Genomic DNA, 25,784 nt, shown 5'->3' on the forward strand with positions numbered 1-25,784 from the left:
AGTGCTTATCGGGAAAGCCAATTCTCTTGAAAAACTCCCCTATGGCCATGTGGCTATATTGAAAGTAAGACTAAATATTCCCGCAAATTCAATGATCAAAATGAGTTATTCAATATCATGCCAAGCCGGGGGACAAATGTGCGTTTACTTTCTAGTGGGTCTACAGTAGGCCTAACTAGTCTGCAAGTCCACAAAAGCATCCCCTCTATCAATAATTTAAAGAGCATTTCAACATGTTAGGGATTTTAATTGGTATTTTGGCTTGGGTCAAGTTCCCCACTGGGCACAAACTGGTTGAATCAACGTTCTTTCAACGTAATTTGCCAATGTATTGTGATGTGGAATCTACGTGGAAAACACATTGGATTTGAAAAAGTGTTGTTATGAGGGTGAAATTTTAACCACAGGATTAAATCAAATCAAATTGGATTTGTCACATGCGCCGAATACAACAGGTACAACAGGTTCACCTTATAGTGAAATGCTTACTTACAAGCCCTTAACCAACTATTTCGTTTTAAGAAAATACCCCCCAAAAAACAAAAGTAAGAGATAAGAAAAACAAATAATTAAAGAGTAGCAGTAAATAACAATAGTGGGGCTATATACAGGGGGTACAGTTTCAGAGTCAATGTATCAATGTGCGGGGGCACCGGTTAGTCGAGGTAATTGAGGTAATATGTACATGTAGGTAGATTTATTAAAGTGACTATGCATAGATAATAAGAGTGTAGCGGAAGCATAAAAGGGGTGTGGGGGGGGGGGGGGCAATGCAAATAGTCTGGGTAGCCATTTGATTACATGTTCAGGAGTCTTGTGGGTAGAATCTGTTTAGAAGCCTCTTGGACCTAGACTTGGCGCTCCGGTACCGCTTTGTGTGCAGTAGCAGAGAGAACAGTCTATGACTAGGGTGGCTGGAGTCTTTGACAATTTTTAGGGCTTTCCTCTGACACCGCCTTGTATAGAGGTCCTGGATGGCGGGAAGCTTGGCCCCGGTGGTGTACTGGACCGTACGCACTACCCTCTGTAGTGCCTTGTGGTCAGAGGCTGAGCAGTTGCCATACCAAGCAGTGATGCAACCTGTCAGGATGCTCTCGATGGTGCAGCAGTAGAACATTTTGAGGATCTGAGGACCCATGCCAAATCTTTTCAATCTCCTGAGGGAGAATAGGTTTTGTCGTGCCCTCTTCACGACTGTGTTGGTGTGCTTGGACCTTGTTAGTTTGTTGGTGATGTGGACACCAAGGAACTTGAAGCTCTCAACCAATTTCTCGCATGGAATAGCCTTCATTTCTCAGAATGAGAATAGACTGACGAGTTTCAGAAGAAAGTTATTTGTTTCTGGCCATTTTGAGCCTGTAATCGAACCCACAAATTCTGTGGCTCCAGATATACAACTAGTCTAAAGAAGGCCAGTTTTATTGCTTCTTTAATCAGAACAACAGTTTTCAGCTGTGCTAACATAATTGCAAAAGGGTTTTCTAATGATCAATTAGCCTTTTAAAATTATAAACTTGGATTAGCTTACACAACGTGCCATTGGAACACAGGAGTGATGGTTGCTGATAATGGGACTCTGTACGCCTATGTAGATATTGCATAAAAAATCTGCCATTTCCAGCTACAATAGTCATTTACAACATTAACAATGTCTACACTGTATTTCAGATCAATTTGATGTTGTTTTAATGGACAAAAAATAGCTTTTCTTTCAAAAACAAGGACATTTCTAAGTGACCCCAAACTTTTGAACAGTAATGTAAGTGAATTTGACCGAAAACTTTTGGTCCCCTAAAATGGGGGGACTATGTACAAAAAGTGTTGTAATTTCTAATAGTTCCCCCGATGTGGATGAAAATATCCTCAAATTAAAGCTGACAGTCTGCACTCATAGTCATTTTATGATTTCAAAACCAAAGTACTGGAGTACAGAGGCAAAATAAACCAAATGTGTCACTGTCCCAATACTCTTGGAGCTCACTATATATCTCTGTCAATACCTAATAACCTCAGAAAAGATAGAGACATTCTGGTCTTAATATACCGTGTGATGTTATACAATCTGACTAAGTCTGTGTCTATCTGAAACGGCAAATAAAAATGTTGGCACAGAGTCTTGTGTTTGAGTTTAAACCATCTGGGAATGAGAGGAAGCCAAGAGGAGTTTGTTTTTTTGTGGTCCTTCCACCCATTTTATTGATGGAAAGAAAAACACACATGTTCAAACATTTGATTACAATTGGCTTACGGATTTGGGTCCCTTCTCTGACTGGCTGCAGAGCGTGTGTTGTCAGATCTCTTTGCAATTAATTAAGCAGTGAAATGAATCCAGGATTCAATGTTTATTGACATCAACTAGGTGGTGCACAATTGATAGTGCCTTCCCAGCAAACCCGGGAACATTCCCATAACAGATGCACATTCAATTCTAGTTAGGGATTTATCGAACACTAAGAATATAACATACCAAAAACATTCAGAGAATTGTTTTGATAAAATCGATGTATTTATCATAAATGTTTTATATTAAATATCCTTGGAATATTCTCCTAACATTCACTAAAATGCTGTGCATAACATCTGTAACAACCACCACAGAACATTCCCCAAAAGTTTGTATGTTTGTATAAAACATTTGCCTGATGTTGCAAGAATGTTCCTATAACACATTTAATCTGTTCTTTAAAGGTTCCCAGAATGTTTCATTAGCTTGTGGGAAGAGTCTGGTGGGAACATTATGGGGACAAAATATATGTTCCCAAAACACCAACACTGTCCAGCGTGCAGATCATTGCACAATGTTTCTTTTAGGGTGCAAAAAAACATTCACCTGATGTTACAAGAACGTTCCCACAACACATTTTCCATCTGCTGATTCCCACAAATTTCATTAGGTTGTGGGAACATTGTTGGGACAACTGTCCAGTTGTGCTGACATTCAGATAACGTTTGTATCAGCGTGTACAAAACATTCCTTTGATGTTGCAAGAATGTTGACAAAACAGTGTTTCTGAGTCCTTTAAAGGTTCCAAGAACATGTAATTAGGTTGTGGGAACAGTGTGGGTAAATTACGATAGTTTACCGAAATACAAAATATGCTCAGTTGTGATGACATTCATACAATGTTTAAGGTTAGGTTGCACAGGACATTCCCTTAATGTTGTAAGAATGAAATGTTAGTTTTTATGAAGTTCATAGCATATGTCTTTTAAACTTAACATAATATTGATGTTCACTCAATATACATTTTACCTTGTCTTGGAGGTCTTCACAACATTCAAGAGCATTTCGAAAATGGTGTATTTACGTTTGACCTAATATTACCACAACATACTTAGCATGCAAATTAAAGCATAGGAAAGCAGATTGGAATCCATCCACATTATCTTTCTCTCCGGATTTAATGGCAATTCACATTTGAGGACTGTATTTGAGAAACAGTGCATTCGGAAAGTATTCAGACCCCTTGACTTTTTCCACATTTTGTTACGTTACGTTTTTCCTCATTAATCTACGCACAGTACCCCATAATGACAAAGCGAAAACAGGTTTATAGACATTTTTGCAAATAAAAAACAGAAATACCTGATTTACATAAGTATTCAGACCCTTTGCTATGAGACTCAAAATTGAGCTCAGGTGCATCCTGTTTACATTGGTCATCCTTGAGATATTCCTAAAACTTGATTGGAGTCCACCTGTGGTAAATTCAATTGATTGGACATATTTTGGAAAGGCACCCAACTGTCTATATAAGGTCCCACTGTTGACAATGCATGTCAGAGCAAAAACCAAGCCATGAGGTCAAAGGAATTGTCTGTAGAGCTTCGATTGAGGATTGTGTCGAGGCACAGCTCTGGGGAAGGGTACCAAAAAATATGTACATCATTGAAGGTCCCCAAGAAAACCGTGGCCTCCATCATTCTCAAATAGAGGAATTTTAGAACCACCAAGACTGCCTAGAGCTGGCCGCACGGTCAAACTGAGCAATCGGGGAGAAGGGCTTTGGTCAGGGAGGTGACCAAGAACCTGATGGTCATTCTGAAAGAGCTCCAGAGTTCCTCTGTGGAGATGGGAGAACCTTCCAGAAGGACAACCAGCTCTATAGCGCTCCACCAATCAGGTCCTTATGGTAGAGTGGCCAGACGGAAGCCACTCCTCAGTAAAAGGCACATGATAGCCCGCTTGGAGTTTGCCAAAAGGCACCTATAGACTCTCAGACCATGAGAAACAAGATCCTCTAAACAAGATCCTCTGGTCTGATTAAACCAAGATTGATCTCTTTGAACTCTCAAAGTACTGAGTAAAGGGTCTGAATACTTATGTAAATGTCATATTTCAGTTTTTATTTTTAATACATTTGCAAAAATGTTGCTTTGTCATTATGGGGTATTGTGTGTAGATTGATGAAGGGAAAAAAACTATTAAATCTATTTTATAATAAGGCTGTAACGTAAGAAAATGTGGAAAAAGTCAAGGGGTCTGAAAACTTTCCGAATGCACTGTAGAGACACAGGACATTCTTATTTAATTCATAGGACATTTGAACAGCATTTAATCATACAAGCACATCCATATTTTTAACACTTCATATGTTGACAATCTGTATATAATTTCATTCATAGGACATTTGAATTTGAACATTTAATCATACAAACACAACCAGATTTTTTTTTACACTTCCTATGTAAAAAATCTGCATAGAATTTGATTCATTGGAAATTTGAAAAGCATTTCATCATAAAAATAAAAATGTTTTTTTTTACACTTCATACAGTGCCTTCAGAAACCACATTATTCTGTATTCCTACCCCTTGACTTGTTCAACATTTGTTGTGTAACAGCCTTTTTTTCTCACTCATTTACACACAATACTCCAAAATGACAAAGTTAATACATTGTTTTAGAAAATTTTGCAAATGTATTGAAAATGAGATACAGAAATATCTCATTTATATAAGTATTCACACCCCTGAGAAAATACTTTGTAGAAGCACCTTTGGCAGCGATTACAGCTATGAGTCTTTCTGGGTAAGTCTCTAAGAGCTTTCCACACCAGAATTGTGCAAAATTTGCCCATTAGTCAGAATTCTTCAAGCTGTGTCAAATTGGTTGGTGATCATTGCTAAGCAACCATTTACAGGTCTTGCCATAGATTTTTAAGTAGATTTAAGTCAAAACTGTAACTCGGCCATTCAAGAACATTCACTGTCTTCTTGGTAAGCAACTCCAGTGTAGATTTGGTCTTGTGTTTTAGGTTATTGTCCTGCTGAAAGGGGAATTCATCTCTCAGTGTGTAAAAGCAGACTGAACCAGGTTTTCCTCTAGGATTTTGCCTGTGCTTATCCATTTATTTTTTATCCTGAAAAACTCCCCAGTCTTTAACGATTACAAGAATACCCATAACATATTGCAGCCACCACTATGGTTGAAAATATGGAGAAGGCTAGTCAGTAACGTGTTGTACTCAATTTGCCCCAAACATAACATAACATTTGCGAGGCATTGGAAAACCTCCCTGGTCTTCGTGGTTGAATCTCTGTTTGAAATTCACTGCATCACTGAAGGACCTTACAGATAACTGTATGCATATCAGCAGCATACCACCATGCATACCACTGCTGGCTTGCTTCTGAAGCTATACAGGGTTGGTCCTGGTCAGTCCCTGGATGGGAGACCAGATTCTGCTGGAAGTGGTGTTGGAGGGCAAGTAGGAGGCACTCTTTCCTCTGGTCTAAACAATGCCCCAGGGCAGTGTAGGGTACTGTCTTTTGGATGGGATGTTAAACAGGTGTCCTGACTCTCTGAGGTCATTAAAGATCCCATGGCACTTATTGTAAGAGTAGGGGTGTTAACCCCGGTGTCCTGGCTAAATTCCCAATCTGGCCCTCAAACCATCATGGTCACCTAATAATCCCCAGTTTTCAATTGGCTCATTCATCCCTCCTCCTCTCCCCTGTAACTATTCCCCAGGTTGTTGCTGTAAATGAGAATGTGTTCTGAGTCAACTTACCTGGTAAAATAATGGATAAATAAATAAAACATGTGTGGGTGTACTGAGATGAGGCAGTCATTAAAAAATCATGTTGAACACTATTATTGCACACAGAGTGAGTCCGGGCAATATATGTGACTGGGTGAGCAAATTTTTACTCCCTAACTTATTTAGGCTTGCCATAACAAAGGGGTTGAATACTTATTGACTCAATACATTTCAGCTTTTCATTTTCAATTAATTTGTAAAAATGTTTAAAAAAACATCTCATTTTGACATTACAAGTTATTGTGTGTAGGCCAGTGACAAAAAAGCTCAATTTAATCAATTTTAAATTACAAGTACACAGCATATGAAGAGGATGGGTATATTTTTATGTGTTCTGTGTCCTGATTGACCATATTTGGCTGAACAAAGCCACAAGGCTCAGATGGTTAATTATCTGGTTGGAAAACCAAACATTGAAAGTTCAAACCCCACATGTGCAGTTTGTCAGCATATGAAGAGTGATACAGATAGTTGTGTTTGTATGATTAAATACTGTTCAAATGTCCTGTGAATTCAATTAAAAAGCCATGCATGTCTATATCATCAAATTTGATTGGTCACATACACATGTTAATGCGAGTGTAATGAAATGCTTGTGCTTCTAGTTCTGACCATGCAGTAATATCTAACAAGTAATCTAACAATTTCACAACAACTACCTTATACACACAAGTGTAAAGGAATGAATAAGAATATGTACATACAAATATATGGATGAGCGATGGCCGTGCGGCATAGGCAAGATGCAGTTGATGGTATAGAATACAGTATATACATATGAGATGAGGAATGTAGAGTATGTAAACATTATATAAAGTGACTAGTGATAGGAGGGCAACAACACAGCAGCAGGACCGCTACCTCCGCCTTTGAGCAGGAGGAGCACTGCCAGAGCCCTGCAAAATGACCTCCAGCAGGACACAAATGTGCATGTGTCAGCATATGGTCTCACAAGGGCTCTGAGGATCTCATCTCGGTACCTAATGGCAGTCAGGCTACCTCTGGCGAGCACATGGAAGGCTGTGCGGCCTCACAAAGAAATGCCACCCCACACCATGACTGACCCACCGCCAAACCGGTCATGCTGGAGGATGTTGCAGGTAGCAGAACGTTCTCCACGGCGTCTCCAGACTCTGTCACGTCTGTCACATGTGCTCATGTGCTCAGTGTGAACCTGCTTTCATCTGTGAAGAGCACAGGGCGCCAGTGGCGAATTTGCCAATCTTGGTGTTCTCTGGCAAATGCCAAACGTCCTGCACGGTGTTGGGCTGTAAGCACAACCCCCACCTGTGGACGTCGGGCCCTCATACCACCCTCATGGAGTCTGTTTCTGACAGTTTGAGCAGACACATGCACATTTGTGGCCCGCTGGAGGTCATTTTGCAGGGCGCTGGCAGTGCACCTCCTTGCACTAAGGCGGAGGTAGCGTTCCTGGGGTTGGGTTGTTTCCCTCCTACGGCCTCCTCCACGTCTCCTGATGTACTGGCCTGTCTCCTGGTAGCACCTCCATGCTCTGGACACTACGCTGACAGACACAGCAAACCTTCTTGCCACAGCTCGCATTCATGTGCCATCCTGGATGAGCTGCACTACCTGAGCCACTTGTGTGGGTTGTAGACTCCGTCTCATGCTACCACTAGAGTGAGAGCACCGCCAGCATTCAAAAGTGACCAAAACATCAGCCAGGAAGCATAGGAACTGAGAAGTGGTCTGTGGTCACCACCTGCAGAATCACTCCTTTATTGAGGGTGTCTTGCTAATTGCCTATAATTTCCACCTTTTGTCTATTCCATTTGCACAACAGCATGTGAAATTTATTGTCAATCAGTGTTGCTTCCTAAGTGGACAGTTTTATTTCACAGAAGTGTGATTGACTTGGAGTTACATTGTGTTGTTTAAGTGTTCCCTTTATTTTTTTGAGCAGTGTAGTTATACTATATAGTCTTCAAATGTAATTTGGCATTACATCTGGAGAGAAGCATAGTTGGAATGTTTTCCAATATGCTTTAAGGAGCTACACCTTTGCATGCTGAGAATGTTTTGTTAATATTAGGTCAAACTTAAATATAATTTTCCTAAGCCTCAAAGACAAGGTACAATGTATATTATGTGAACATCAAAGGAATATTATATTAAACCTAAAACAAATGTGCTATGAACGTCATAAAAAGGGAATGTCCTGTGCAACGTAACTTAAACGTTGTATGAATGTCCTCACAACTGAGCATATTTTCTGTTTTGAGAAGTTATCTCTTATAATGTACCCACACTGTTCCCACAACTTAATTAAATATTCTGGGAACCTTTTAAAGAACTCAGAAAGTCTGTTCTGTCAACATTCTTGCAACATCAAAGGAATGTTTTGTACACCCTGATACCAACGTTGTCTAAATGTCAGCACAACTGGACAGTTGTTGTGTTTTGGGAACCTACAGTATCTCCTGTCATATCCACACAATGTTCCTACAACCTAAATAGATATTTTAGGAATTTTTAAAGAACATAAAATGTGTTGTGAGAATGTTCATGCAACACCAACAAATGTGTTTTGCAACCGAATAGAAGTAGTGTAATCAAATCAAATCAAATTGTATTTGTCACATGCGGCGAATACAACCTTACAATGAAATGCTGACTTACAAGCCCTTAACCAACAATGCAGTTTTAAGAAAAATAAGTGTGAAGAAAGTATTTACTAAATAAACTGAAGTAAAAAAAGAAGAAAAAATTGAAAATAACAAATAATTAAAGAGCAACAATAAAATAACAGTAGCGAGGCTATCTACAGGGGGTACGGTACAATGAGTCAATGTGCGGGGACACAGGTTTGTCAAGGTAATTGAGGTAATAGGTACATGTAGGTAGAAGTAAAGTGACTATGCATGGATAATAAACAGAGAGTAGCAGCAGCGTAAAAGGGTAGCCATTTGATTAGCTGTTCAGGAGTCTTATGGCTTGGGGGTAGAATCTGTTAAGAAGCTCCGGTACCATGCGGTAGCAGAGAGAACAGTCTATGACTAGGAAGTCTTTGGCAATTTTTAGGGCCTTCCTCTGACACCGCCTGGTATAGAGGTCCTAGATGACAGGAAGCTTGGCCCCAGTGATGTACTGGGGCCATACGCACTACCCTCTGTAGTGCCATGCAGTCGAAGGCCTCTTCCCACAACCTAATGAAACATTCTGGGAACCTTTTAAAGAACAGATTAAATGTGTTCTAGGAACGTTCTTGCAACATCAGGTGAATGTTTTATATAAACACGACTGGACAGTTTTTTGTGTTATGAGAACATTAGCCGTGACCGAACAAATGTCCTGGGAACCAGAATCAATTTTGGCTTGCTTGGTTTGTACTGTATGTTCATCATATTCAGTACATGCATTGAGTTGGTGAGTTCATGTTGCCTTGGTCACCATGTCATTGCAGAAAACGTTTTGCCTTTAGCTAAAAGTGAACTGTTGAGTGTATCAGGTCATTGTTGCCCATGCTTCCACATGTGCTTCCAGTCGCTCATTTGGTTAAAACATGGTGCTGGCAACACCAGGGTTCGATTCCCGCATGAGCCACATTTCCGTTAATATACGTGTCACTGTCAATGCTGACAGTTCTACTAAATGGCCATATTACAAGGCACATCTCTCTCTTCCCTCGAAAGCACTACCTGCTGACTCTGATGGCAGTGGCGGCGCGGGTCTACCGCCACCCCAGTCTGAAGAACTCAGTGAGCCTGGTGGTTGTGAAGATGCTGGTGGTGGAGGACGAAGATGTAGGGCCCCAGGTGTCCAGCAACGGAGGAATGGCCCTCAGGAACTTCTGTAACTGGCAGCAGCTCTTCAACCCCTCCAGCCAGAGGCACCTGGAACACTACGATACGGCCATCTTATTCACCAGACAGGTGAGAACATAGAGCGTTAGACATTCCATCTCAATCACCCAGCACACGACGACACAACTATCCAATTCACCAGACAGGTGAGATGAACCCTATTACTCTTTTACTCTCTTGTGCTGACCACACAGTACTAGCTCAAATGTTTTATTTTAACATTGTCCTTTTCAGTATGGTTCCAGCAACTATGGTGGATGCAAAACCAGGCCATGCTCGGTGCAGCTTGGTTTGGCTCTGTTCAGTGTGAAAAGCAGGCACGTGCACAGATAGGGTGGCACGTGCACAGATAGGGCTCCACCTGTGCAGCGCAGGAGGCTGCTGAGGGGAGAACGGCTCATAATAATGGCCGGAACGGCGCAAATGGAATGGCATCAAACACATGGAGACCATATGTTTGATGTATTTGATGCCATTCCACCTATTACGCTCCAGCCATTACCACCAGCCCATTCTCCCAAATGAAGGTGCCATCAACCTCCTGTGTTGTGCAGAGCACATGCCCCTTTGCCCTTCCAGTCTCCAAAGTACCCTTTTGGATTGTGGTATAATTTGGGGGATGCCTGTCTGTAAGTGTAACTGAAACTAGAGCTTAAATGGCTTTGTTAATACTGAATCCCCCTTCACTGTGTGCTTTAGATACCACACAGTTACATTTCCTTTCTCCCCAAATCTACTGGTTGCCATGTATTTGCTTCATTTTACGATGGAAACACTGACAAATATGTTTTGCTGGCAAGAGCTTCACTTTTAGGGGGAAAACCCCCTCTGTCTGGAACAAACGTAGCAATGTCTGGATATCAGTGTCTGAAATGTGTCCCTCCTCTTCCTACTCTCCCTACTCCCCTAGCCCTTTTCCTCTCCTCTCCTCTCCTCTCCTCTCCTCTCCTCTCCTCTCCCTCTACCCCATATAGGATATCTATGGGCAGATGAGTTGTGAGATGCCTACTACTCTTGCCCTCCTCATGCCCTCTCTCTCTGTACCCCCTATGCAGGACATCTGTGGTCAGAGGAGCTGTGACACCTTGGGGGTGGCTGACGTGGGCACCATGTGTGACCCCAAGAGAAGCTGCTCTGTGATAGAGGATAACGGTCTTCAGGCCGCCTACACCGTGACACACGAGCTAGGTATGTTAATACGCAATAGAAATACGAGCGTGGTATGTTACAGTAACACACTATGGAACAAATGGCATGCTTGTGTGTTTCCTATCTCACAAGGTATGACACTTTAGTAAAAGGCCAATGTGGATGGATGTCCAGTACTTCTCCTAAGTCACTTGTCATGGTTGTCCTGCTTTTGCCTCTTGTTTTCACCACGGAACCATCCGGCGAGCTTAAATGAGAGCAAAGTTAGAAAAGTACATGATGTAAGCGTCGGCTCTCAGCGGCGCCTTCTTCTTTATCTCCTCAGGTCATGTACTCAGCATGCCTCATGACGACTCTAATAACTGTATCAGATGGTTCGGACACCTGGATGGGCCACACATGATGGCGTCTGTGTTCTTTAGCCTCAACGAGACGTTGCCATGGTCGCCATGTAGCGCCCGCTATGTCACAGAGTTCTTCGACAATGGATACGGTAGGATAACTTACCCTTTTAAACCTTTTTATCCCAGTGCTTTCTTCTCTACTCTTTTAATCTATTCTCTTCTCTCTAACCACTGTATCAAGTGTCGATGTATTGAGTCAGATGTATTGGCTGGAATCATGATTCCCCCGATGCACTACTTACTACACAGAAACATAATTGTATCGACAGTTTGTTCTTATTGGTTAACATGTGGTTCCCAGCTTTCATTTGGTTTTGGTCATGAGGTAGCATTCCAGACAAACTGAATCTGAGTAAAAACAGTTTGCGGTTGCATTAAGTTTGAATAACAGTTTTGAGACATTTGTCCTAAAGGGCCATAGGCTGTTATTATGCAGTTAATAGAAACCTACCACAGAGAGTGTGCTATGTAATTTAGGACTCAGAGAGTGGGGAGAAATCCCTATATAATATGAACCCCTAACATTTCACAAGTTTATTTTATTCCTCTCTCTTTTTAAAAAGCCCATTCTGCCTAAACTCGCTCCATCAACCACTATTTATGGTCTCTGAAAACCACTATTTGTAATTTTGCTGAGAGTGTCCAAACTAACAGTCCTTGGAGAGTAAGCTCTTCTCTCTTTGCAGTGTGAGGCTCTTCTCTTCACTTCTGTCTGCTCATGGCAGCGCAGAGACACAGACAGCACTGTAATAATTCAGATGACACACACACACACACAGCAGACATGCCTGAGATTGCTGGGAGAAGGCATCTCAAGATTGATGTTCCTGCTCCTGGAATGGAAGATATCAAATCTAAGGCAAAGCAGATATTTGTGTTGCGAAATAGCATACATTTTTCTCAGTCAATGTTTTAATCCCCCATCGATATTTCAGTCTCCACTTTGATTTCTCTCTCAAATTCAAAAATTCAAGTTGCTTTAATGCAATGAAAAAAACATTGCGTCAATATTCCCAAAGCAACAATATACACAATATACATTGTAATAAAATAGTCTCTCTGTCTCTCTCTCTCTCTCTCTCTGTTTCTCTGACTCATCTGCTGGTGAGTCACACATTCCAGCTTTAACAACTGTTTTCCCTCACAGAGAAGAGAAAATGAGTGTAGCCAAGCACATGTTGTCTTTACCGGCCTTGCCACAGATATATAGTGAACTGATGTTGCAGAATTCTCCTCTGTTAAAGGGGCCATACCACTAAAAAGATCTAACAAAATAGGATTAAGCAACATACTGTACCAGGGCAGAGAGGCAGTAACTCTTCTGTCCGACATGCACATCAATGCCAAGAGTTAAAGTATATTTTTCTACATAAGAGTTCATGAAGAAAAGCTGCTTCAAAAGCCTAAAGTTAAATGTAATGTTTGGCAATGATCTACAACCATTTCTATCACCCGATTCAGCCACTGGATATGGTGTTACCTTCCGGCAACAGAATCTTTAGAGGCAAAGAATGTATCTTCCCGTTAAACACATCTTTGTGTATTTGGCCATTTCATTCTGCTATGAAAATAGCCCCCTCAAGCTAAACCTGTTGTAGACCTGTTTTAGGTTTGCAAAAAAAATAAACAGAAGAGTCAAAATTTCACGTGCTTTCAGGCGGACTGGCACCCAGTTGCAGTTGTCGTTTCCTGGTGACTGATAGAAGAGGAACGTGTGTTCCCACCTTCATCAGAGCTTTTTAGCCCCCCCAGGTCTTCTTAACACCTATAATACAGTACTGTATGTACAGGTCTTTGGTCACCCCTGAGTTTACTGGAACGTTCACGCCTGCTGTTGTGTCTGTGCCTGTTTGCTTATGTAGCTAGACCATCGTTGTATACGATCAGTTATTCTCAACTGACTCAATGAATACAAAATGCGTCTCTTTCCCAGGTGACTGTCGGCTGATCTAGAAAGGGCCAAGTAAATCAATTTGATTGACTGATTTGTGCCTGCTTTATGTTCCTCTCTCCCAGGTGACTGTCTGTTGGATCCTCCAGAGCGGACTCTCCCTCTCCCTGTTGATCCCCCTGGTGCCTCCTACAACCTGGACCGTCAGTGCCAGCAGGCCTTCGGGGAGGAGTTCACCCTGTGTCCGGACACCCCAGAAGACCAGACTTGCAGCCAGCTGTGGTGCCGGGAGGAGGGCCAGCCACACTGCACCACCCGGAACGGCAGCCTGCCCTGGGCTGATGGCACGCTCTGCTGGGCTGGGACCAACACCACCTGTCAGGGAGGTGTCTGTGCTGCAGTGACTGATCAGCAGAAAAGAGAGGTACTATATGTACAGTTGAAGTACATACACTTAGGTTGGAGTCATTAAAACTCGATTTTCAACCACTCCACAAATGTCTTGTTAACAAACTATAGTTTTGGCAAGTCGGTTAGGACATCTACTTTGTGCATGACACAAGTCATTTTTTCAACAATTGTTTACAGACAGATTATTTCACTTATAATTCACTGTATCACAATTCCAGTGGGTCAGAAGTTATATACACTAAGTTGACTGTGCCTTTAAACAGCTTGGAAAATTCCAGAAAATTATGTCAGGGCTTTAGAAGCTTCTGATAGGCTAATTGACATAATTTGAGTCAATTGGAGGTGTACCTGTGGATGTATTTCAAGGCCTACATTCAAGCTCAGTGCCTCTTTGCTTGACATCATGGGAAAATCTAAAGAAATCAGCCAAGACCTCAGAAAAAAAATTGTAGACCTCCACAGGTCTGGTTTATCCTTTGGAATCAAGTTCCAAATGCCTGAAGGTACCATCATCTGTACGATTAATAGTACGCATGTATAAATACCATGGGACCACGCAGCCGTCACACCACTCAGGAAGGAGACGCGTTCTGTCTCCTAGAGATGAATGTACTTGTTGCGAAAAGTGCATATCAATCCCAGAACAACAGCAAAGACCTTGTGAAGATGCTGGAGGAAACAGGTACAAAAGTATCTACATCCACAGTAAAAACAGTCCTATATCGACATAACCTGAAAGGCCGCTCAGCAAGGAAGAAGCCACTGCTCCAAAACCGCCATAAAAAAGCCAGACTACAGTTTGCAACTGCACATGGGGACAAAGATTGTACTTTTTGGAGAAATGTCCTCTGGTCTGATGAAACAAAAATAGAACTGTTTGGCCATAATGACCATCGTTATGTTTGGAGGAAAAAGTTGGGAGGCTTGCAAGCCAAAGAACACCATCCCAACCGTGAAGCACAGGGGTGGCAGCATCATGTTGAGGGGGTGCATTGCTGTAGGAGGGACTGGTGCACTTGGCATCACGAGGATGAGGCATCACGAGGCATCACAAGGATGGAAAATTATGTGGATATTTTGAAGCAGCATCTCAAGACATCAGTCAGGAAGTTAAAGCTTTGTTGCAAATGGGTCTTCCAAATAGACAATGACCCTAAGCATACTTCCAAAGTTGTGACAAAAGGGCTTAAGGACAACAAAGTCAAGGTACTGGAGTGGCCATCACATAGCCCTGACCTCAATCCCATAGAAAATTTGTGGGCAGAACTGAAAAAATGTGTGCAAGCAAGGAGACCTACAAACCTGACTCAGTTACACCAGCACTGTCAGGAGGAATGGGCCAAAATTCACCCAACTTATTGTGGGAAGCTTGTGGAAGGCTAACTGAAACGTTTGACCCAAGTTAAACAATTTAAAGGCAATGCTACCAAATACTGATTGAGTGTATGTAAACTTCTGACCCACAGGGAATATGATGAAAGAAATAAAAGCTGAAATAAATCACTCTCTACTAATATTCTGACATTTCACATCATTAAAATAAAGTGGTGGTCCTAACTGACCTAACACAGGGAATTTTTACTAGGATTAAATGTCAGGAATTGTGAAAAACTGAGTTTAAATGTATTAGGCTAAGGTATATGTAAACTTCCGACTTCAACTGTATTCTGAACCATTCTGATTTTCGCTCTGTCTGAGTGACTGGCTAAATCCTCCATCCTGCATAGGGATCGGATGATTGTGTCTGAGGCACTAAATCCTCCATCCTTCTGCATAGGGATCGGATGATTGTGTCTGAGGCACTAACTTCTCCAGGCACTAACTGATTGTGAGGCACTAACTGATTGTGTGATTTATGAACCCTCTTACCTGCCTGAAAAAAAGATGTTTATATAGGTTACCTCAACGATTTACTATCTACTTCTGCTTTTTGTATGTAGTGTTTATGTCATAGCCTCCAGGATTTCTCTCTTGTAGTCTTTCTCTTCTGACTTTCTCTCTCTTGCGCTCTGTTTCTCTCACCGTCTACACTTGACCATGACAGGTATTATTTATTTTCACTGTTTTGGTGAGAGACAGTTTCTGGCTCCCGTCTGTTTCAATACTTCATCTTCAGAAATAGAATGTAGCCTCATTTTGTCATGTGCCCCCATCCGGCCCTGGCCCTATGCCCGGCCCCAGCACCAGCCATGTCGCGTGGCAGCTGAAAATAATAAATCCCTGTCTTATTCAGACCCCCAAATGTCAGTCTGAGAGCCCGGCTTAGTATATTTGGTTCAGGCCTTTAAAAAGTAAGTATATTTAAAAACAGCCAGGCCTATTCCAAGGGACTAGCTTGTGATTCCAGACACTCTGGCTGTTAGAGGAGTTGTTGCAGCCAACTCGTAAAAGCCCCCGAGAAATGAAATGCTGTGTCTTAGTAGCACATGCCAGGAGCTGTGAGTACGCACAAGAGGCAGTTACACGCGTGGCAGACTGCAGGCCAGGCCACTATGTGCCACAAGAGATGCCAAACAAAAAAAAACCTAAGCAAGCAAAGAAAAACTCTTGTCAAGACTGCCATGTAGTAATTGTTTTCAAATGACATGGGTAGGGAATATCATTACTGAGCATAGAGATTCAATTTTTTTTGTAGTGTGAATCATTTCATTTCACATGTTCACTCAAAGCCTGTAAACTTTGTGACAACAGTTGAAGGGTTCTAAACACAATTTCATTGATTGAATTACTGATTGATCTGTCTGGTTGTATCTTGTAGGAGCCTGTGGACGGAGGGTGGGGTGTGTGGGGCCCCTGGGGGTCGTGCTCCAGGTCATGTGGCGGAGGGGTGGAGTTTTCCCAGAGAGAATGCACTGATCCCAAGCCACAGAACGGAGGAGCATACTGTGCGGGACAGAGAGCCAAGTACCAGACTTGTCACATACAGGCCTGCCAAGATGAGCATGGTAAATTAACACTAACAATGAATCACTATATCCAAATCAATAACTGATCAATATATCCACACCTCAACAATCACATTGGGCGGGCACCCAAGCACAGACACACACATCCACATGCGAACACACGCACTCTACACACACGTACACATGGATTTTGTATTGTAGATATGAGGTAGTAAAGTAGTGGCCTGATGGTACACACTTAATGTGTTGTGAAAAGTGTTATGAAATGTAATGTCATGTAATATTTGTAATTGTATATAACTGCCTTAATATCGCCTTGGCAGCAGCTAATGGGGATCCTTAATAAACACAAATACATCTTCCATATGGTGCATGGCAATGATAGCATTTTCAAATGTACACAGTTGGCATTATCACATACAGTATAGATACAAGGCCAGTTTAATTGGTAGTATAAGAGTTTCCTTGGCATGCTGGGAATGTCATCAGTAGAGCTAGGATTGATAATGATATGCCACGGTCGTTTTCCCAGGCAAGAGCTTCAGAGATGAGCAGTGTGAGAAGTACAACAGCGACCGATACCTGGACATGCATGGGAACATCAAGCAGTGGATCCCCAAGTACAACGGCGTCTCACCACGGGACAGGTGCAAACTGTTCTGCAGGGCAAGGGGCAGCAATGAATTCAAAGTCTTCGAGGCCAAGGTAGCTATAACTCGACTCAAATTTGAAATAGTTCCCAGCTGGTTGAAATTACGTCATTATAACCAGAAACCAGTTTTTTGATCACTGAGTTGATTCATTATCAACTTTACAGTGCTCTAGGAGTTTAGGCTAATACTTCGCATCATTTTTCTATGTCGTTTTCAAGGTTGTTGATGGCACCACCTGTGGCCCAGACACCACCTCCATCTGTGTCCAGGGACAGTGCGTCAAAGCTGGCTGCGACCAGGTGATCGGCTCCAGTGTGAAGCTGGACAAATGTGGCGTGTGTGGGGGTGATGGAACAATCTGCAGGAAGATCACTGGATCGATGAATAAAGCCATGTGAGTCAAATAAATATATTCCGGATTCAACTCCTTTGAGGGCAGTGTTGTCTCTCTAAAATCGTGAAAATGGCTGACCGATTCACGTCTTTCCACGATGATTCTGATGTCATAGAAAGCCTTCAAATGCCGGTCATGGAAAGCCATTAGCAAGTATAAGCTTTCAACTGAACCGTTCCTCTTGTCTTAATTTTAATTCAACACAGATTCGGCTACAACGACATTGTGACCATTCCGGCCGGGGCCACCAACATCGACATCAAGCAAAAGAGCCACCGCGGGATCAAACACGATGGCAACTACCTGGCCTTGAAGACAGAGGTTTCCTACATCCTGAACGGGAATTTCTCTGTGTCCACAGCAGAGCAGGACATCCCAGTCCTGGGCGCCGTACTCCGGTATAGTGGTTCCTCCACCACCCTGGAGAGGCTCTTGAGTTACCAGAAGCTCCGACAGGCAGTCACTGTCCAACTCCTGTCCACAGCCGGAGACGCCTCTCCCCCTAGGGTCAAGTACACCTTTTTCCTCCCCAGGGATGTCCCCTTCACCAAGCCCGGAGCTGAGGGTAGAGCTTCGCTACATGCGATTCTGCCACTAGGGGGCTCAGAGTGGGCTCTGGGGGAGTGGTCCGAGTGCTCCAAGAGCTGCGGCTCAGGTTGGTCAAGAAGGAACATAGAGTGCCGGGACGGGGCAGGCACCCTGTCCTTCTCTTGTGATGAGGACCTGCGGCCGGCAGACATCCGGCCGTGTGGGGACCTGCCCTGCCCTGTCTGGCAGATGGGTCCCTGGTCGGCATGCTCAAGGACATGTGGTGTGGGGGTGCGCCATCGAAGCGTGCTGTGTATTGACTACACCGGTAAGATGGTGGAGCTAGGGAAATGTAACCTCGCCAAGAGGCCAGGGGTGGTTTCTTCAGAGTGCAGCTACCAGGACTGCTGAGTCTGTGCTGATAAAGCAGAAAGGGAAAGGGCAGTTGGTGGCAGTGGTGGGATCCGAGCCCGAGGGAAGTAGTGTAGGAAGCTAGTTAGTTAGTCAACTAACCAATGCACAACCCTTTCTCAACCACCACAACCATGCTTCAGAGACAAGCAGGGAAGCTAGACTAATCAAGAGTGGTCGGTTCACTATATCAACCAGAACCAAAACTGTGGTTTGGCTTGGTGGTAGAAATATTTCACATTTGATAGATTAACTTAATTATTTCTATGTTTATTTCCTTGATGATGTCATAGCTTCAAAACAACTATTGGCGGTTTGTTTTCCAACAGAGATCTACCTCAAAGGATGTAAAAATAATCAACTATCACTCCTTAACCTGACGTTTCTGTTTGCATCTAGCTTAACACATTATCAAAAGGCACACCTTACCTTTCCACCAATGCTGCTGATCTGCCGCTGGAGTGGTTGAATACCACTATCATTCATTTTCGTCGGGCCACATGCCCCCCTTTTGAACACACATGCCCTCAAATCAATTCAAAGTGTACCACCTAATCAAATCAAGTGACATTCAATATTTTAGGGAATAAAGAAAAACTTTTTTCATATGAATAGAGAGACAATACATCAAATCAAATTTAATTTCTCACATGTGCCAAATACAACAGGTGTAGACCTTACAGTGAAAAGCTTACTTACAAGCCCTTAACCAACAATGCAATTTTAAGAAAATACCACAACAAAAGTGAAATAAGAATAACAAATAATTAAAGAGCAGCAGTAAATAACAATAGCAGGGCTATATTCAAGGGGTACCGGTACAGAGTCAATGTGCGGGGGCACCGGTGTCGAGGTAATTGAGGTAATATGTACATGTAGATAGAGTTATTAAAGTGACTATGCATAGATAATAACAGAGAGTAGCAGCAGCGTAGAAGAGGGGGGCAGGGCAGTGCAAATAGTCTGGAGTAGCTGTCTTATGGCTTTGGGGTAGAAGCTGTTTCGAAGCCTCTTGGACCTAGACTTGGCGCTCCGGTACTGCTTGCCGTGTGGTAGCAGAGAGAACAGTCTATGACTAGGGTGGCTGGAGTCTTTGACAATTTTTAGGGCCTTCCTCTGACACCACCTGGTATAGAGGTCCTGGATGGCAGGAGGCTTGGCCCCGGTGATGTACTGGGCCGTACGCACTACCCTCTGTAGTGCCTTGCGGTCAGAGGCCGAGCAGTTGCCATAGCAGGCAGTGATGCAACCCGTCAGGATGCTCTCGATGGTGCTGCTGTAAAACCATTTGAGGATCTGAGGACCCATACCAAATCTTTTCAATCTCCCGAGGGGGAATAGGTTTTGTTGTGCTCTCTTCACGACTATCTTGGTGTGCTTGGACCATGTTAGTTAGTTGGTGATGTGGACGCCAAGGAACTTGAAACTCTCAACCTGCTCCACTACAGCCCCGTCGATGAGAATGGGGGCGTGCTCGGTCCTCCTTTTCCTGTAGTCCACAATCATCGCCTTTGTCTTGATCACGTTGAGGGAGAGGTTGTTGACCTTGCACCGCATGGTCAGGTCTCTGACCTCCTCCCTATAGGCTGTCTCATCGTTTTTAGTGATCAGGCCAACCACTGTTGTGTCATCAGCAAACTTAATGATGGTGTTGGAGTCGTGCCTGGCCCTGCAGTCATAAGTGAACAGGGAGTACAGGAGGGGACTGAGCACACACCCCTGAGGGGCCCCTGTGTTGAGGAGCCATATCGGAACATCTGAAACCCTGTTCCATTCTGTCTGTATTTCTGGAACACTGGAGCATGTTTTTAATGCCAAGTCTCTGGTCACAGAGTTAAACTCACACTATCATATTTCTCACATAAATCAGAGCTATTTAATCAAGTAGGGATGATCGAAACAAACCCACATAACCTTTTCAATTTGCTTGACTATTTATCGCTTGCTGAAATATGCATATTCATGATAGAAGTACTAGTTATTAAGACTTAATTCTATATCCACAGCTAGTTGGAATGGTTTTGTGGCATTCTTTTAAAACAAATGTCTGTCGTGTTAATAACAAGGAGATTGTATTTATTTTCTTAACTTTGTGTTTGTTATTATTCTTGGCCATGGTGAATGCTGTAGATAAACATTTTATGACTTATGTTTAAGGAACTAACGACAAGGAAAACAATGGAATATCTGTATCTAACGTCAAACATGTACATGATGCTTCATTTGAAATATGCTGTCCCAGAAAATATGGCATTATGAAAGGTGAGCTGAAGAATAATACTTTTGAGCTCAAGTGAAACGAGCATAGCAGCTATTGAAATGGTGTAAATGTACTTTATGATGCCACAACCTAGATGTCATTCATTCATTTGTGTTAAATAGCATGTCGAATCGCAGCTTCTTTTAGAAGTGAAATAAGAAATGAGAAGTTGTTTACGTAGATAGTAGATACACTCCTAATGTGGTTAAAGTCTAATCCATACATTCTTAGAAAAAAGTTCCAATGGGTTCATCAGCTGCCCCCATGGGAGAACTCTTTTTGGTTCCATGTAGAGGGAACCAGATACCTTTTGGGTTCCATGTAGAGGAACCCGAAAGGGTTGTACCTGGAATCAAAAGGGCTCTACCTGGAACCAAAAAGGGTTCTCCAAAGGGTTCTCCTATGTGGGTAGCCGAATAACCATTTTAGGTTCTAGATGGCACCTTTATTCTAACACTGTACAACTCAGAGTAACAGAGAAAGAGGTCATGGTTTCCATGTACTCTGTTAAGTAGAAATACAATATGTTGTATATTTGAGCTAAGGGTCATTTCCACTCTCTGGGTGGAATGAGAACAGAAGTTTATAAGACACAGCAACAACTGAATCTGTTTAATGGTCATTTAAGTTCATAGTTAATTGCTACAGTTGAAGTCGGAAGTTTACATACACTTGAGCCAAATACATTTAAACTCAGTTTTTCACAATTCCTGACATTTAATCCGAGTAAAAATTCCCTGCTATGGTCAGTTAGGATCACCACTTTATTTTAAGAATGTGAAATGTCAGAATATTAGTAGAGAGAATTATTTATTTCAGCTTTTATTTATTTCATCACATTCCCACTGGGTAAGCAGTTTACATACTAATTGAGTTTATTTGGCCGCATTGCCTTAATAAGTTGGTTAAATTTTGGCCCATTCCTCCTGACAGAGCTGTTGTAACTGAGTCAGGTTTGTAGGCCTCCTTGCTCGCACATGCCTTTTCAGTTCTGCCCACAAATTTTCTATGGGATTGAGGTCAGGGTTATGTGATTGCCACTCCAATACCTTGACTTTGTTGTCCTTAAGCCATTTTGCCACCACTTTGGAAGTATGCTTGGGGTCATTGTCCATTTGGAAGATCCATTTGCGACCAAGCTTTAACTTCCTGACAGATGTCTTGAGATGTTGCTTCAATATATCCTCTTAATTTTCCATCCTCGTGATGCCATCTATTTTGTGAAGTGCATCAGTCCCTACTGCAGCAAAGCACCCCCACAACATGATGCTGCCACCCCTGTGCTTCATGGTTGGGATGGTGTTCTTTGGCTTGCAAGCCTCCCAACTTTTTCCTCCAAACATAACAATGGTCATTATGGCCAAACAGTTCTATTTTTGTTTCATCAGACCAGAGGACATTTCTCCAAAGAGTACGATCTTTATCCCCATGTGCAGTTGCAAACCATAGTCTGGCTTTTTTATGGCGGTTTTGGAGCAGTGGTTTATTCCTTGCCGAGCGGCCTTTCAGGTTATGCCAATATAGGACTTGTTTTACTGCGGACATAGATACTTTTGTACCTGTTTCCTCCAGCATCTTCACAAGGTCCTTTGCTGTTGTTCTGGGATTTATTTGGACTTTTCGCACCAAAGTACGTTCATCTCTAGGAGACAGAACGAGTCTCCTTCTTGAGCGGTATGCCAGCTGTGTGGTCCCATGGTGTTTATACCCATGGTGTTTATACTATTGTTTGTACAGATGAACGTGGTACCTTCAAGCGTTTGGAAATTGCTCCCAAAGGATGAACCAGACATGTGGAGGTCTACACTTTTTTCTGAGGTGTTGGCTGATTTCTTTAGATTTTCCCATGATGTCAAGCAAAGATGCACTGAGTTTGAATGTAGGCCTTGAAATACATCCACAGGTACACCTCCAATTGACTCAAATTATGTCAATTAGCCTATCAGAAGCTACTAAAGCCATGACATCATTTTCTGGAATTTTCCAAGCTGTTGAAAAGCACAGTCAACTTAATGTATGTAAACTTCTGACCCACTGGAATTGTGATACAGTGAATTATAAGTGAAATATTCTGTCTGTAAACAATTGTTGGAAAAATGACTTGTGTCATGCACAGGTAGATGTCCTAACCGACTTACCAAAACTATAGTTTGTTGACAAGAAATTTGTGGAGTGGTTGAAAAAAGAATTTTTATGACTCCAACCTAAGTGTATGTAAACTTCCGACTTCAACTGTATATTAAAATTATTATATTTCTGCCAGGTAAATCCCTGAGTGTTAAAACATCATTGCTTTATTTAATTGAAGATGCTGTTGGTGACTAAAAGGGGGGAATTAGCTATTATGCCACCCCTTATGTGTTGTTCGTTTAAAACAGCTTTGTTTTCAGATTTCCTCTCACTAGGTATGTAATGATAGAGCATTCCAGAATGTATTTAAAGGAGAAAAGATGTAGAACTGATTTCAAAGCATTCTATCCCTTCAATGAAGGTCTTTACGATGCTATTGTTATAGCTTCCCTACAAAGCTATTTATTTTTTAATACTTTCAGACTAATTACTACAGTTTCATCTTTACGTTGCTGCTGTCTGTCTTCCTGAATTGTAAGAAATTAGACTGAATCATAATTTAACAATAAAGATTTCTCTTGACTGAAACACTTTTGTTGGGTCTGTCTTGTTCAACCAGTTCGTCAACACAAAAGGATTCTCTTGTTTTGCAAGCCTCATTGTCCACATTTTGAGGCCTGAAAATGTTTTATTTTAAAAATAAATAAATGATATATACAGTACCAGTCAAGTTTGGACACACCTACTCATTCAAGTTTCTTTTTTATCTTTACTATGTTCTACATTGTAGAATAATAGTGAAGACATCAAAACTATGAAATAACATATATGGAATCATATAGTAACCAAAAAAGTGTTAAACAAATCAAAATATATTTTATATTTCAGGTTCTTCAAAGTAGCTACCCTTTAACAGGTTTGCACACTCTTGGTATTCTCTCAACCAGATTAATGAGATAGTCACCAGGAATGCATTTCAATTAACAGGTGTGCCTTGTTAAAATATAATTTGTGGAATGTCTTTCCTTTTTAATGTGAGTCAATCAGTTGTGTTGTGACAAGGTAGGGGTGGTATACAGAAGACAGCCCTATTTTGTAAAAGACCAAGTCCATATTTTGACAAGAACAGCTCAAATAAGCAAAGAGAAACAGCAGTCCATCATTACTTTAAGAAATGAAGGTCAGTCAATGCGAAAAAATTCACAAACTTTGAAAGTTACTTCAAGTGCAGTCGCAAAAACCATCAAGCACTATGATGAAACTGTCCCTCATGAGGACCGCCACAGGAAAGGCATACCCAGAATGCTTCTGCTGCAGAGGATAAATTAGAGTTAACTGCACCTCAGATTGCAGTCCAAATAAATGCAACATATATCAACATCAACTGTTTAGAGGAGACTGCATGAATCAGGCCTTCATGGTCAAATTGCTGCAAAGAAACCACTACTAAAGGACACCAAAAAGAAGAAGAGACTTGCTTGGACCAAGAAACACGAGCAATGGACATTAGACTGGTGGAAATCTGTCCTTTGGTGTGATAAATCCAAATTTGAGATCTTTGGTTCCAACCGCGGTGTCTATGTGAGAAGCAGAGTAGGTGAACGGAGGATCTCAGCATGTGTGGTTCCCACCATGAAGCATGGGGGAGGAGGTGTGAGGGTGTTGGGGTGCTTTGCTGGTGACACTGCCAGTGATTTATTTAGAATTCAAGGCACACTTAACCAGCATGGCTACCACAGCATTCTGCAAGGATACGTCATCCCATCTGGTTTGCGCTTAGTGGGACTATCATTTGTTTTTCAACAGGACAATGACCCAAAACACACCTCCAGGCTGTGTAAGGGCTATTTGACCAAGAAAGAGAGTGATGGAGTGCTGCATCAGATGACCTGGCCTCCACAATCACCCGACCTCAACCCAATTGAGACGGTTTGGGATGAGTTGGACCGCAGATTGAAGGAAAAACAGCCAACTAGAGCTCAGCATATGTGGGAACTCCTTCAAGACAGTTGGAAAAGCATTCCTCATGAAGCTGGTTGAGTGAATGCCAAGAGTGTGCAAAGCTGGCTACTTTGAAGACTATCAAATATATTTTGATTTGTTTAACACTTTTTTGGTTACTACATGATTCCATATGTGTTATTTCATAGTGTTGATGTCTTCACTATTATTCTACAATGTAGAACATAGTTAAAATAAAGAAAAACTCTTGAATGAGTAGATGTGTCCAAACTTTTGACTGGTACTGTGTATATAAAATACATGGTATTTTCCAATACTAAACACTCTGAAAACCATGTAATTACAACCTTGGAAGGACATTCTATAGAGCAAGATAGGTGTGTCCAAACTTTTGACTGGTACTGTATATGACCGTTTGAGCAGACACATGCACATTTGTGGCCTGCTGGAGGTCATTTTGCAGGGCACTGGCAGTGCACCTCCTTGCACAAATGCGGAGGTAGCGGTCCTGCTGCTGGGTTGTTGCCCTCCTACGGCCTTCTCCACGTCTCCTGATGTACTGGCCTGTCTCCTGGTAGCGCCTCCATGCTCTGGACACTACGCTGACAGACACAGCAAACCTTTTTGCCACAGCTCGCATTGATGTGCCATCCTGGATGAACTGCACTAGCTGAGCCATTTGTGTGGGTTGTAGACTCCGTCTCATGCTACCACTAGAGTGAGAGCACCGCCAGCATTCAAAAGTGACCAAAACATCAGCCAGGAAGCATAGGAAATGAGAAGTGGTCTGTGGTCACCACGTGCAGAACCATTCCTTTTTTGGGGGTGTCTTGCTAATTGCCTATAATTTCCACCTTTTGTCTATTCCATTTGCACA

The 25,784-nt window shown here is 42.2% G+C and overlaps 1 protein-coding gene across 1 annotated transcript in view; it reads left to right on the top strand.

The window, feature by feature from the left end:
• Positions 1–23,533, top strand: part of adamts8a (ADAM metallopeptidase with thrombospondin type 1 motif, 8a) — a 33,997-nt gene extending 10,464 nt beyond the window's left edge. The window contains exons 2-9 of the mRNA XM_055942938.1: positions 9,698–9,937; positions 10,924–11,056; positions 11,343–11,510; positions 13,438–13,736; positions 16,482–16,668; positions 17,162–17,334; positions 17,501–17,676; positions 17,883–23,533. Of these exons, the coding sequence (XP_055798913.1) occupies positions 9,698–9,937; positions 10,924–11,056; positions 11,343–11,510; positions 13,438–13,736; positions 16,482–16,668; positions 17,162–17,334; positions 17,501–17,676; positions 17,883–18,615 (2,109 nt within the window). The 3' untranslated portion in view covers positions 18,616–23,533. The remainder of the gene's footprint in view (positions 1–9,697; positions 9,938–10,923; positions 11,057–11,342; positions 11,511–13,437; positions 13,737–16,481; positions 16,669–17,161; positions 17,335–17,500; positions 17,677–17,882) is intronic.
• The last annotated feature ends 2,251 nt before the right edge of the window (positions 23,534–25,784 follow it).

This window comes from Salvelinus fontinalis, chromosome 13 (assembly GCF_029448725.1).
Source record: "Salvelinus fontinalis isolate EN_2023a chromosome 13, ASM2944872v1, whole genome shotgun sequence".
Lineage (NCBI taxonomy): Eukaryota > Metazoa > Chordata > Actinopteri > Salmoniformes > Salmonidae > Salvelinus > Salvelinus fontinalis.